Source organism: Apis cerana, linkage group LG1, assembly GCF_029169275.1.
Source record: "Apis cerana isolate GH-2021 linkage group LG1, AcerK_1.0, whole genome shotgun sequence".
In the NCBI taxonomy this organism is placed as follows: Eukaryota; Metazoa; Arthropoda; class Insecta; order Hymenoptera; family Apidae; genus Apis; species Apis cerana.
In genome coordinates this window covers 15,409,155-15,422,526 of record NC_083852.1, presented here as the reverse complement: position 1 = coordinate 15,422,526, position 13,372 = coordinate 15,409,155, and the positions used below count along the sequence as shown (strand labels likewise).

At 29.2% G+C, this 13,372-nt stretch overlaps 1 protein-coding gene across 3 annotated transcripts; it reads left to right on the top strand.

Annotated features, from left to right (window-relative positions):
• Positions 1-922: 922 nt before the first annotated feature.
• Positions 923-12,727, top strand: LOC108003560 (histidine decarboxylase). 3 transcript variants are annotated; one of them, XM_017065880.3, is made up of 17 exons: positions 923-1,105; positions 4,378-4,410; positions 6,672-6,958; positions 7,545-7,802; positions 8,069-8,212; positions 8,775-8,841; positions 8,957-9,119; positions 10,077-10,147; positions 10,228-10,247; positions 10,352-10,450; positions 10,637-10,857; positions 10,934-11,043; positions 11,402-11,410; positions 11,571-11,741; positions 11,804-11,880; positions 12,003-12,114; positions 12,252-12,727. In XM_017065880.3, the coding sequence occupies exons 2-17, from the start codon at positions 4,383-4,385 to the stop codon at positions 12,575-12,577; spliced, it is 2,163 nt and encodes a 720-aa protein (XP_016921369.1). In that variant the 5' UTR covers positions 923-1,105; positions 4,378-4,382; the 3' UTR covers positions 12,578-12,727. The 3 variants fall into 3 exon arrangements, with proteins under 3 accessions (XP_016921369.1, XP_016921368.1, XP_061932756.1); XM_017065879.3 differs by lacking the exon at positions 923-1,105 and adding an exon at positions 3,768-3,980; XM_062076772.1 differs by lacking the exons at positions 923-1,105; positions 11,402-11,410 and adding an exon at positions 3,769-3,980.
• The last annotated feature ends 645 nt before the right edge of the window (positions 12,728-13,372 follow it).

Below are 13,372 nucleotides of genomic sequence, written 5' to 3'. Positions count from 1 at the left end.
AGCGGTAATGCAGTGCGAGGAAAGTTTTTTAAGTAGATGTAGGATCTACTTGATCAGCCGCTGATAACGCAGAAATGCGAGCGGTGCAGCGTTTGAAATTAAAATTATATTCCTTACCAATTGAACTGTATTAAAAACTGAATATAAATTTTAAACAAATATCTGTTACAAAAATATAAAATATATAAAATAAATAAAATAAAACACGATAGGTAAAATCTTGTTCGAAGAACCAATGTTGCATACATTCAACAGTGATTTTTAAATAATTTTTCATTTTTTTTTTTTAAATTAAATTAAAAGAAACAAATATTATTTAGGAATGAAAATTTTACTTCTGATTCCATATTCATTAATTTTTATGTACCATTTATGAAAATTTGAAAGAAATCGCTCAACTCTGCCAATTAATTAAAATAACAATTTTTCTATTGAATTTATGGAATCAAAAAGAACGATAGATCCATGATTTTAATCATCGCATTACGAACTAAAATAATTAAAAGAAATAAATAAGAAAGAAATAAGAATCTCTGAAAATTAGAACAAGAGTAAAAAAAGAAAAAAAAGGTGCTTATTAAAAAATTAAGTATTATATTTAATATTTTTATATACACTTTCGAAAATTGATACATGATTCTGTATATATAATCTTATTTTTAGATAAGACTTCATATCAATATACATGTCTATTTATATGTATATTAAAATTTTACATTATAACCAGATAATTATCTTCTAGAAGTAATGCGTTTCTCGAAAAATAAACATGGAAGAAAAAAACAAGAAAACTCGAGAAAATTGTGATTTTAAGAAATCGCAGTCATCAAAATTGTTCCTTGTCTTCGGCTACGCTTGCGCTAAAGCAGCTAGTTACTTAGCGCGTCTCTATATAAAAGCGGCCACTTGTTGAACGACTTGCATTCCACCGATTCTCCTCAACCGTGGGTATATCTATTTTTCGGGACCCTATATACCCTCTTTCGTGTCGTTTAAAAACTGTTCTCGAAGACATTTATCTGGAAAATTCGTCTTTTCGACCCTCTTTCGATCACGCCGATTCTTGCTTCTGTTCATCCTGTGCGACTCTGAAATTTCCCAACAGGTAAGAAATCTCGTGCAAATTACAACGATAAAATTCTATTTGGCAATTTCTCTTTTTCAATTTAAGAATAATTTTTAAAAATAATTAATCAAAGATTATAAAAGTATCTTCCAAGTAAAGGTTAATTTTCTTTTCTTTAAAATTTTAAAAGGAAATTTTGCAAATAATTACACACAAGTTGTATATAATAAGTATAATAATTATATAAAATTAATTGCATATTACTTACAGAAACAGTAAAAGATAGTTCGAAAGAATGAACAATGATTCAAAAATCTTTTTTCTTTATCCTTTATTATTCGTGTCGTACTAATCTCATCGATTAAAAATTTGATGGATCAAATAAAATTTCTCTAAAAATCATAAAAAAACCGTTCGAAGGATACATCGGTTTACCGTGTATTTATCGCCAATGATTTTCGCTAGGACGAGATAATCATGGTACGATTTTTATCTGCCTATTATCGCGAATCGGCATCAAACGGTGATGGCTCGTTTCGTGCATAAGCAGTCCGCATCGCTGATAAATCCTTCGGAATCGCGCACGAATACTGAAAGCTACGGGAAATTACAAAAGTCGGAAACGGAAACGGTGGAAGGACGAGCTTTTAATATCGTCGAGCGTCATTCTGGCTTAAGCTCGAGATCCTCGCGACGATGTCGATGTTCGATTTTCCATTTTACACCTTTACCGGACTCGCCGATCTTTTATTTTCATCGTCTGTGTAATCACCGAGCGATAACGTGATCTTACCACTTTTTAGTCATCATCTCTCTTTCGAAAGAATCTATTGTCGACGATATTTGAATGAGTAACATGTCCCATAGATATATATGCCGTATGAGAAAGATGAAAATAATATTTTTCAAAAAGTACTATTTAATTCATGTATTATTTAGTTGATAAATAGTAATTTGAAGTTAAATCAGTCGACCAAGTCAGCCATCTTAAATTTTCGGTCTACTTCTTGGAAGATAGAAATAATAGTGGATTTCCTCGTGAGCGAGATCTTCTGTTTCTCGAAACAAGATTAAGTAGTGACTGTCCATTTGACTTAATACTAGAACACTGACTTAGAATACACGTGTTGTTATAGATTTGTCGTGCATATGATTCTTTTTTTTTTTTTTTTTTTTCATTTTTGTTATTTCTTTTGATTCAATAGAATTCAATAGAATAATTCGTAATTGATTCTTTATGGATTATAAAAATGAGAGAGGAAAAAAAAAACAAACATATTATAATGTATAATATTTTGCGATACAGGAGAATTATAATGATAACGATAATGATTAATTAATTATCAAAATATCCATGACAGAAAGAAAATGAATTTCTATATTTTTCAAATACTACAGGTAATTCCAGCATTTACGATTCTGAGAAATATTAAATTTATTCAATTTAATATCCAACACTAAGCACTAATAAGTCATCTCACGCAATAGGATTGAAAAAAAAAAAATAATAAAAATTTCCGAGAATAGTAAGAAAGGTAATAGAAGAATATTATATGTAATGCATAAAATTAGTAATGAGTTAAAAAGTTGTTGTCAAAATTGTCAAAAGTCAATTTTTTAAAAAAATTTAATATTTTAAAATTATACCATTATTATATATTAAATTTAGTATTTCATATTTTTTTTTTTTAAAAATTCATTTTACTAGATAACAATATTTCAAAATTTCAAAATCCAAAATATTTACATCAATAATTGCATGATCAAATATAAATAAAATTTAGAAATTCAATTATTGTAAATATTCATAAATTATTAAAATATAGATTTGAATTATAGTTTTACATTATATTAGATATATTTTGTATTTTTTTTATATTTTTAAATATATATTTGTTAATATACAAATAATGCAAGATTTGTACAGCAATTAACGAAAAATTTATTATGGTTTAAAAAAAAAATAATTAAAGGTAGATATTAGATTTGTTCCATATGAAAATTTATACTGTTGCTAAAAAAATCGTATAAGTTTCAAATAGTTTCCTGTTCCGATTTTAATAAGTTACGAGGAATTTTAAAGATGTAAAATCATATATTTTTATTGCTTGTGAATTTTATTATAATTAAAAAAAAATACAAGAGTCATTTTTTCACGATACTGTGTTCAATATTGAATCTATCGTGTTCAAATTTATAATCAAATACCCTCAAAAACCTACGCTTTCCAATTTCTAAAAAAATTTTTATCAAATTTGACTTTTATTTATTTATTTATTTTCATTTTACGAACCTTATTTATTATTATTATTATTTACTCTTATAAATAATAATACTAACTCTATCATAAAAATTGTGAAGAAAATTTTTTAAAGAAAAAAGAAATACAAGTGCCATTTCCAGATCACAATAAATTCTCCACTATTGAATTTACCCTTATCTCAAAGTATCAAATTCGATTGTATTATCAGCGATCTCAAAAACCTCGTAAATTCTCATAAAATTGCCTCGCAAATTTTGACTTTTAGCCACTATTTCTCAGTTTTTTTTGTGGGATGATCGAATCCAGGAAAACGTACGATCTATGTAGTTCTAGGCCGCGTGGAGCCTTGTGACACTAGCCTAATAAGCTCTGGGCCCATGTGACAAGCGATCGATGATGAATCCGTACAAATTATCTCCAAGTACCTGTCGTAGCGTTAAAGTTCGACGCTAGGTCAACACGCATAAGCGTATCTGCTCGGCACCCCAACTCAAATCCGCTGCATCGTTACGGCTAAGCTTCCGCGAAACAAGTCGCGAGTTACCCGTTTCCGACATTCGACACGATCATTAATTAATTAAACACATCGACACATGCGCCTGATACGGTGCCATCGAAATTTTGAAATTTGGCTTCTGTGAAAATCAACTGGTGAGCGAGAATCAATCGTCCAAATTCGTGTGTGCGAATTTCTCGTGTTGATTTTATTTGGAAAGGGAAGAAGGATTTTTAATAATCTTCCCTTTCATCTCGTTCATTGTTGGTTTGTTTTTAAATTAATGTTTTTAACTCAAATGAATGATCGCGATTGGATTATTGGTTTAATATAAAAGATAAAAAAATCTTGCAATAAAAAGTATGAAGTCTTTTTAATCATGAAAAATAAATTGTTCTTTTTTGTTCAAATTTATAATTATAATTTTATGGTTTAAGCACAAATTTTGAGAATAAAACGTTAAAAATGCTCGGATCTCGATTGATCCAGTCAAAAATGTGTTAATTTCACGAAAACGTATATTACAATTGTTGCAATTCGATTTCGTTGCAGATAATATGAATCTAGAAGAATATCGCAAACATGGTAAGTAATAAACTTTATTTTCATTATAACGCATGCCAAATAGCACGTAAATTTATAGATTTATCGAATTACACTCATCAAAGAATTCATTGATGAATTCTTGCTTATTGCATATTGCTGTGCATCTTTGCGTGTAACTATTTTTCGATTCTTAGAAACATTTGTACATTTTGTAATCTCATCATGTATGTAAATACACGTGCGTGAAACGACTTACAAAGCTATGGAATAGATTCCTAAGCATTAAAACGATACCAATAAAAAGGGATCACCATAAGGGAGAGTGAATCTATGGGAAGTTTATGGATACGATACTGTTTCCAATACGGGCCAGTCTTCACAATCTAAATCTCTGAATCCTAGGCAAAGGCATCTTTTTTTTCTTAAATCCAATTTCGTGAGAAAAATCGATCTCTATGTTCGTTTATTTCGTCTTTCAAAGGTCAATAAAATTGACGCTTACGGGAATCTTTATTGCAATTCGATTTTAAATTTGAAAGGAAATTTAATTTAAAACAAGGTAACAAGTGGATTTTTTTTGGACGAATGGTTGCACGTTTAAGATTAAATAAATGTTACGAATTTGTTGTATACTGAAATGTGATTTAGAAATTGTTAAATAACACGAATCGAATCTTATTGTGATGGGTACGTCAATTTGGAACGAAACAAAGATGTTATTCAGGAGAAAGAATTCGTCTGCACAAATATTTTCCCCAATATACTTAAGATAGACTCCTCTAAATAGAGAAAACCAAAGATAATCGGTTTTTCCATCGGGTTTAATAATTGATTTTTCTTGAAGATAGTCTTCAATCTCTTTAATCGCTTTGAAATGTAATAAAACTTTGAGTTTATAAAAAATTTGGCATACTTTGAAAGGGAAAAAACACTTAATGATTTTAAAAATAATTTTTAAAAATAGTTTCTTTAATTTTGCTAAAATGCTGTTTTTCAGTTTTTCATGATAAACATACAATTAATAGAAAATCATTAACAAAACATAATATTTTAAAATATAATAAAAAAATATAATTTTGAAAATGAAATATTTTATTTGAAGAATATTAAAAATATTTGAATTTTGTCTTAAAGTATTTTATTTATTATAATTTATTTTCCTTATTTTAAATGTTCTTATTATTATTGACTTTTTATTTAATTATCTCAGTTTAGAGATTCTTTATCTTTAATAGTCTTATTTTATGTCGTCAAAATTTTATAGTTTTTTTATATTTTTTTTATATAATTTTTTATATATGAATAACCGCAGATAAAGAGAAAATAAAACGAAAATGTGTCAAATGACATAGTTTTATTAAATAAAATAGAATTATATATTTATATATATAATTTTAAGTACTTTTTTGAATTATTGCTAAGATAAAAAATTACATCATTCAATTACATTATATAATGCGATTTCACAAAATATTAAAACGATGCAAAAGACACACATTCAATTTAATCATGAATCATAAATATCTTTCAAAATCATTAAAAATTTATTTCTTAATTTTTTTTCAACATCTCAACGATAAAAACTTTTAAATTTTCAAAAATCGAAAAATGTATATTACGTATAAGATGATTTAAAACTTTAAATAAAATTAAAGCAGTCATGTCTTTTATATTAAATATTTAAAATAAAATATTTTATTTTGTGATTCGAATTATTAAAATGAAAATATATTATTTTTAAAATTCTTCATCCATATTTAAAATATTATTTTATTTAAACTAAATAAAATCTAAGATAATGTATAATAATTCAAATATTTATCTCATCAAATATTACGCATCTCCGTAGAAACATTATCTTAACGTTTGATAATAAAGAAACATAAATTATAAAAATATTACCTTAACATTCAATAAGAGGAGGCAAAAATGATAGAAGCCATACACGAAAGAAACTTTATTAAATCTAAAAATTAATCCCAATCGATTCCAATATTAAAACAATTTTATTTATTTATTTTATTTATTAAAATAAATTATTTAAAAAATAATTCAGATTATTCTTTTTTTATTATTTTAAAATTTATTTGAAATAATATTTTTTATTCATACAAATTTCTAATTACAATTATAAAAGATTATTTCAAAATAATTCATTTAAATGATGAAGTAATATAAACGAAATAAAATTATTTCTCGTGCATTATATTCATGAAATGAATGTGAAATGATCATTTTACTTGAAGTAAAATATAAAATTAAGAAATCCGTAATTTTCTCCTGCGATTTCGAATCGTCAGGAAAAGAAATGGTGGACTACATCGCCGATTATCTAGAGAACATTCGATCTCGCCGCGTTTATCCGGCGGTTTCGCCGGGTTATCTGAGAAACATTCTGCCATCTTCGGCACCTGTGAACGGCGAGTCCTGGGAGGACATATTCGCGGACATCGAAAGGTGCATCATGCCAGGGGTGACGCATTGGCAGAGCCCACACATGCACGCCTATTTCCCGGCCCTGAATTCACCTGCAAGCCTGCTGGCCGACATGCTGGCCGACGCGATCAATTGTCTTGGATTTACTTGGGTAAGAACAACAATGCAAATATCACGCACACGTGGAGGGAAATGGTTCAGTTTTGTCGCGCTTTCTCTCCTGTCGATTTTAAATTGTGTCGTATATGTTATATCTATCTTGATTGGCATTAAATTAGAAATATACTTTTCAATGAGGGTGGATTAAATAACTAATGTAGTTGCGAAAGATGAAAGTTAAAATGGATTGTCACGATCTTCTCACGACAGATGAAAATAATAGATCTACCGTTTTAAGGTGTAGAAACTTCCTTACTCTACGTAAGTTCGTGCTATTCAAATTTTGTCTAGTATCGTTAATACGAGCTATTCCATTGTTGTTTTGATGAAGGAAGTTTTAATTACATGTCTCTAAATTTGGATGATATTATTATGAATATTATTATTAATTTCGTTTAAAAAAGAAAAAGCAACCACAATAAAAATGCTGATTATAATTTTTCAATCAATTTAAGGGAAATTAAACAATTTTTTCGTATTTTTTTTTTAATAACGTGGGATTTAAACCTACGCTTCACATTCTATGAATTTTCCATTTCATGAAATCATGAATCTTTCGCATTCGTGTATTTTAAAAGGCTTCGAGCCCTGCGTGCACGGAGCTAGAGACAATCGTAATGAACTGGCTCGGTAAAATGATTGGGCTGCCAGAAGAATTCTTGCATCGTCCAGGAGGATCGGGAGGCGGTGGCGTGATACAAACAACCGCATCAGAAGCCACTCTCGTTTGCTTACTGGCAGCAAGGACTCGAGCCATTAGAGACGTGCAACAAAACGAGCCAGATCGTTTACCAGCTGAGATTAATTCGCGTCTTGTCGCGTATTGCTCTGACCAGGTACATGTTTTCTCTTAAATGGAACGAACTTATTTCCCTAAGAGTATTCCAAGAATACATTTCTGAGATATCAAAGTAACTCATCCTTCCATCTCATGATCGTTATTTGTCTCTTTCGTTATTTAAGCATCGTTTTAATTTCTGGAACAGATTTATGATTGTATTATTCTTTTTCTCTTTCTTTTTTTTTTTTAATTAAAAGGATTGAAATTTTCTTATTCCACGATTCAACGAATATTATATGATAATTGATTTGAATTTTATAGGCTCATTCCAGCGTGGAGAAAGCTGGATTAATAGGTCTGGTTCGAATGAAATACATCGAATCTGATGACGAGCTAAGTATGAGAGGGGAAACATTACTGGAAGCAATAACTCAAGACAGAGCTGATGGTTTACTTCCCTTTTTTGTGAGTATCTTAGAAATTTTATTATAAATATCGTGCAAATTTAATACTTTATTTTTTAAACAGAATCTATCTATTATTAATTGGTATTAATAGCATGTACATATATTTGAAAATTTATCATATCAATACTAAATACATACATACGACATCGTATAAAATAATTCATGGAGAAATACTTATACCTTTCTTTTACGTACGAATTAACATCATTAGAGTGATATTGCAATACAAAATAATCAGCCTGTCAATTAACCTTGGTTGAATGGCTACAGTAGTTACAGTAAAAAATAAAGTAGACATGACGTAGCAAGGCGGATTGTATTCTTCCTAGTTGGCCCCTAAGGACGTCGACGACCAATCCTTTATTTTTCAATGGACAATAAATCCAATATACAAAGAAAAGTAGATTTTATTACGATGCCAAAGATCAATCCGCAATATTTTTAGATATCGACGAAAGTTGTGATAAACTCGATGGACAAATTGGAAATTCGAAATTTGTGCTAAAAATTAGAAAAACTTTATTATTGAATTTTAATCCCCCTTTCGTTCGTTTACCAAGGTTTGCGCTACTTTGGGTACAACTGGTGCGTGCGCTTTCGATAATCTAAAAGAAGTCGGTCAAGTGTGTAAGTAAAATGAAAAATTGTACAAGTTGGCTCGGATATTTTAAAATCTTTAAAAAATGAATCAATGAAATTTTCTTGAGATATAGATATATTAGTTTCGCTTAATTGAAAACAGGTGAACAAAACGGACTCTGGTTACACGTGGATGCGGCTTACGCAGGCAGTGCATTCGTGTGCCCTGAATTCCGTGGTTGGCTTAAAGGAATAGAATACGCCGATTCAATTGCGTTCAATCCTAGCAAATGGCTGATGGTGCATTTCGACTGCACCGCTATGTGGTGAGTCGAAAATTTTTAACTTATGACGATTTGTTATTAAAAAAAAAGAAGAAGAATTATTAAAAAGAAGATAAAAGAGTGGAAATTGATGAATTCGTAAATGATTATAGATTAAAAGATAAATTCATAAGCACGAAAGATTATCGTTTTTCGTCGTCGTTAGCACGTTTTATAGATTGAACTGCGGATGCAGAATGGGTTTTTTCATTCTTCCTGCAATTTCCGTCGATTCGTTCGGCTGACCTACCATAATTTATAATCTTTAGAATTGATGTTTGAGTTGATAGTGCAAAGGTCAATTAATGAAAAAAATTTATCGTTTTATAATAAATATTTTTTTGAAAAATTTTTGTAATCTAATTAATATCTAAATAATTGCTTAACGGTGCAAAAAGCATTCAAATAAATTGTTATATAATATAAAATACTAAATAATTATAATATAATCCTTGACCAAAAAGTAAAACCAGTCATAATTTTCAATATTTTTTAATAAAATTTAAATACTTGAACGAAATTTAATTGCAATTATTTATGTATTTCACATATATTAATAATTTATAAGTAAATTAAACACGCATCATTAATCACCACATTAACTGATTTAAAGAAAAAAAATTCTAGATATCTTGAAAAAATTATTTAAAAAATGAGGAATATGATAAAACAAATCATTAAAACAATGAGAGAAATTATAAGTTATTAATATTTACGTATATATATTTTTTTTATTTAATTAATAAAAATAATAATTAATGAAAATGATTATTAAATTAAAAACGAAAAATATTGAAAATCATAAATGATTCTAATTCTTTATCAAAAATCATAAAATATGCATTATAATAAAATAATAAATTTTTCGATTGAAATAATGAGATTCCAAGAAATAAAATATCTTTATAATTTTTATAAACGAAATAAAATATAAAATATAATTTCTAACAAACCTTACAGGGTGAAAAGTAGTCAAGCATTGCACAGAACGTTTAACGTGGATCCATTGTATTTGAAGCATGAAAACTCAGGTAATAGAATCGCATTTGATATTACGTATTAAATCAAATGGGATATTCTATTAAATAAGACATATTTTATCTACTTACAGGTCTTGCTATTGATTACATGGTATACAATCATATAAATTCGATAGATATTATCAGCCTTACTATTAAAATCATTTTATTATGTATACGATGTACATGTAAATTATTTTTTATTTATAATTTTAGCACTGGCAAATCCCATTGTCAAAGAGATTCAGAGCATTGAAATTGTGGTTCGTCATTAGAAATTACGGAATCACTGGCCTTCAGAAGCATATTCGTGAGGTTTCTATTACATCATAACTTTCTGCGTTTTAAAAAAAATTGTGATTATATTTTGCTATTGCCCCTTGCTTCGATTTTCGTTCGTTTTAATCCCATTTTTAAAAGTACACCGTGTCGCATAACTAATATTTTCAATATTTTAAATTCGTTTTTCTATAATTTCAAATATTCAATAATAAATTTCAGGGGGTAAGATTGGCACAAAAATTCGAGGCGCTAGTTTTGGCAGACGCACGCTTCGAGATTCCAGCAACAAGGCATTTGGGGCTGGTTGTGTTTCGCCTTCGAGGAGAGAACAGTTTGACGGAACGTTTGTTAAAGAAGATGAATTCAAGGGGTCGAGTGCACTGTGTTCCAGCTGCTTTGCATGGAAAATATGTAATTCGTTTCACCGTCACTTCGACTAAGTGAGTATCTACGATTTTAATAGAAAATCGAATGATGAAGGAAAAATTTTCCTTTATTCTTGAACTTCGATCCTAGCACGACCAATGAGGATATCTTAAGAGACTGGGCCGAGATACGAAATACAGCGAATGAAATTTTGGATGACGACACAATTTCACCTGTACGGGCAAAAGTTCCACTCGCAGGTAACAGAGAAACAAATAGATTGATTTATTAATTTCTTCGATTTTTAAAATGTAGAGGTAAATATTGTGCATGCATATTGTACGCCATTCTAATATATTGTATAAAGTAGAAATTTTTTTTTTTATTAAAGATACAATGTTGTTCTAGAATTGAAACTAGTGTTTTAGATTTTGAAGCGTATAAACAAATTTATTTTTTTGTATTTATATCATTTTATTCAAAACGCTGAATAATTGATAAGAATAATAATAATAAGCAATTTTATTTCTAATCACTTTGTTTTGTTTTTTTCTCTCTTTCTCTCTCTCTCTCTTCCTTTTTTCATAAAAATGCATGTCTATGAATTTTGGAACGCAGAAAGCTCAGGTAAGACGAGTTTCCAGATACTTATTTATATTTGATTTTCATGTTTTTAATTTTATACCTTAAGTTTCTTTCTTTTTCCAATTATTGCATTGCAGTACAAAGGAGTACAAATGTTAAATTTGCGATACGATGTTATTGAGTTAAAAGTTTTAATTTTCAGACACACGAGAAAAGAATGAAAATTTTGGTACAAGTTTGTTATTGGCTAATTCCCCAATGTCACCGAAAATCGTAAATGGTAGCTTTGCTGCAATATACGATACTGCGGACGTATTCGAGGAATGCACGAAGGCTTTTGGCCAATTACGACTCGAAGCTAGAGACAGTCCAGGTATAAATAAAATCCAATCTGTCTTCCTAATTCAAATAATAACTTCTAATTCTGATCTGAAGCCATGCGTCGTCGAATTCGAGGAATACTCATGTCAGGAAAACAATTCTCCCTGGATTCCCGTATGGATCTCGTGCAGGTGATAAAATAAGATAAAATATTTTTTTCTTTAACACCTTACGCTAATAAAAATTAGTATACTTTTAAAAGAAAAAAATTTTTTTTTACAATTATATCAAATTATCGATTCAATTGCTTTAGGGCTACGCTTGTTGCCGTCCAGCTATAGAAATGGCCACTGAATTGCCACTACAAGAGGACGAAGATGTTGGAATCGCCGAAACAAGCTCCGATGCTAATCAATCTAGCAATGGCAAGTACAATATTAATTAAAATGTATTAATTATTAATACATAATAATTAATATTATTAATTATAATGTATAAAAATTAATTAAAATGTATAAAAAGAAAACAGTTGTCTCTAACAATCTCTCTTCCATTGCTCCAGATGATCTCGATGAACGTTCAACCGGCCAACAAGAGTCGGAGGATATTACCGAGAAAACGTTAAAAAGGCAAACATCCAAGTCTCGCTCGAACTACGCCGTAAATGGTTCCGTGAAAATCGGTTCTCAAGACTGCTCGAATACTCTTACGTCCATGTTGTCGACTGAAGGTAATCTGCCAAGGAGCGAAACGATAGCCGCGATCGGTCATCGTTCGTACACCGACGATTTATCGATCATGCAAGGCGAGAATCTTTGTAAAGGGGATAACGTAGAGGACGTGACTGTCTGCAGGAAATGCGGCCATTGTATGAAAAATAAAGAATAAAGAAATTAGCCGAATAAAACGTAACTGTTATCGCGACTGTGTGTACATTCCTTCATTCGATGGAATTCTATGTTCTTCAGATTTAAACACTACCAATTGTTGGAGAGAAAGTAATCAACCGCGATAATAAATCTGAATTTACCGTCTGAATCCTGTTTTTCTATCTTCCTTTCATTTCTCTCTTCTATCCTTTTACTCTTTCATCAATGTGAATAATTATTCGCAAGATTTTATACATAAAATTAAATCGAAGAAAGGAATTATATTTTTTTTTTGTTTCTTTAAAATTTCGTTTTCAAATAAATCAAGTTCAAGGATATTGGAGGACATATCGAGGTGTATATATATAAAAGGAAAAATTTGATAGAGATTTTATAATCGAAAGGGACAAAAATGCAGGAAGAACAAATTCAGTGATATATATATAAATTTTATTGCGAATCTGATACGATATGACAACAAATCTGACCAATAGTAGGCCACATAGGTTACTTTCATTTCCAATCTTTGGAAAAACGTATCATGAGCGCAACTCGGTCTAATTCTTTTCTTTCTTTTTTTTTTTTTTTTTTTTTAACAATTCCTTCCCTTCGCAAAAATTCTTTCGTTTAATAATTAATTCGCGTGAGGAAAATATATCACTTTGATATAATACATCAATAATTTTCTTCTTATCTATAAAACAATATAAAGAGAAAAGGAAAGCTTATATATACACATAGATATATATTTTCCTTCATTGAGATACGTCAACAAAGTATCGCTTGTTTTGATATCTGATATTCGCATTATATC

Bases quoted from the DNA above. Each gene is read 5' to 3' on its own strand.
- LOC108003560 (XM_017065880.3), top strand. From the start codon at position 4,383: ATGAATCTAGAAGAATATCGCAAACATG. The intron at 9,120-10,076 runs GTGAGTCGAAAA...CAAACCTTACAG, and splicing joins TTCGACTGCACCGCTATGTG to GGTGAAAAGTAGTCAAGCAT. The intron at 11,742-11,803 runs GTATAAATAAAA...TCTGATCTGAAG, and splicing joins CGAAGCTAGAGACAGTCCAG to CCATGCGTCGTCGAATTCGA.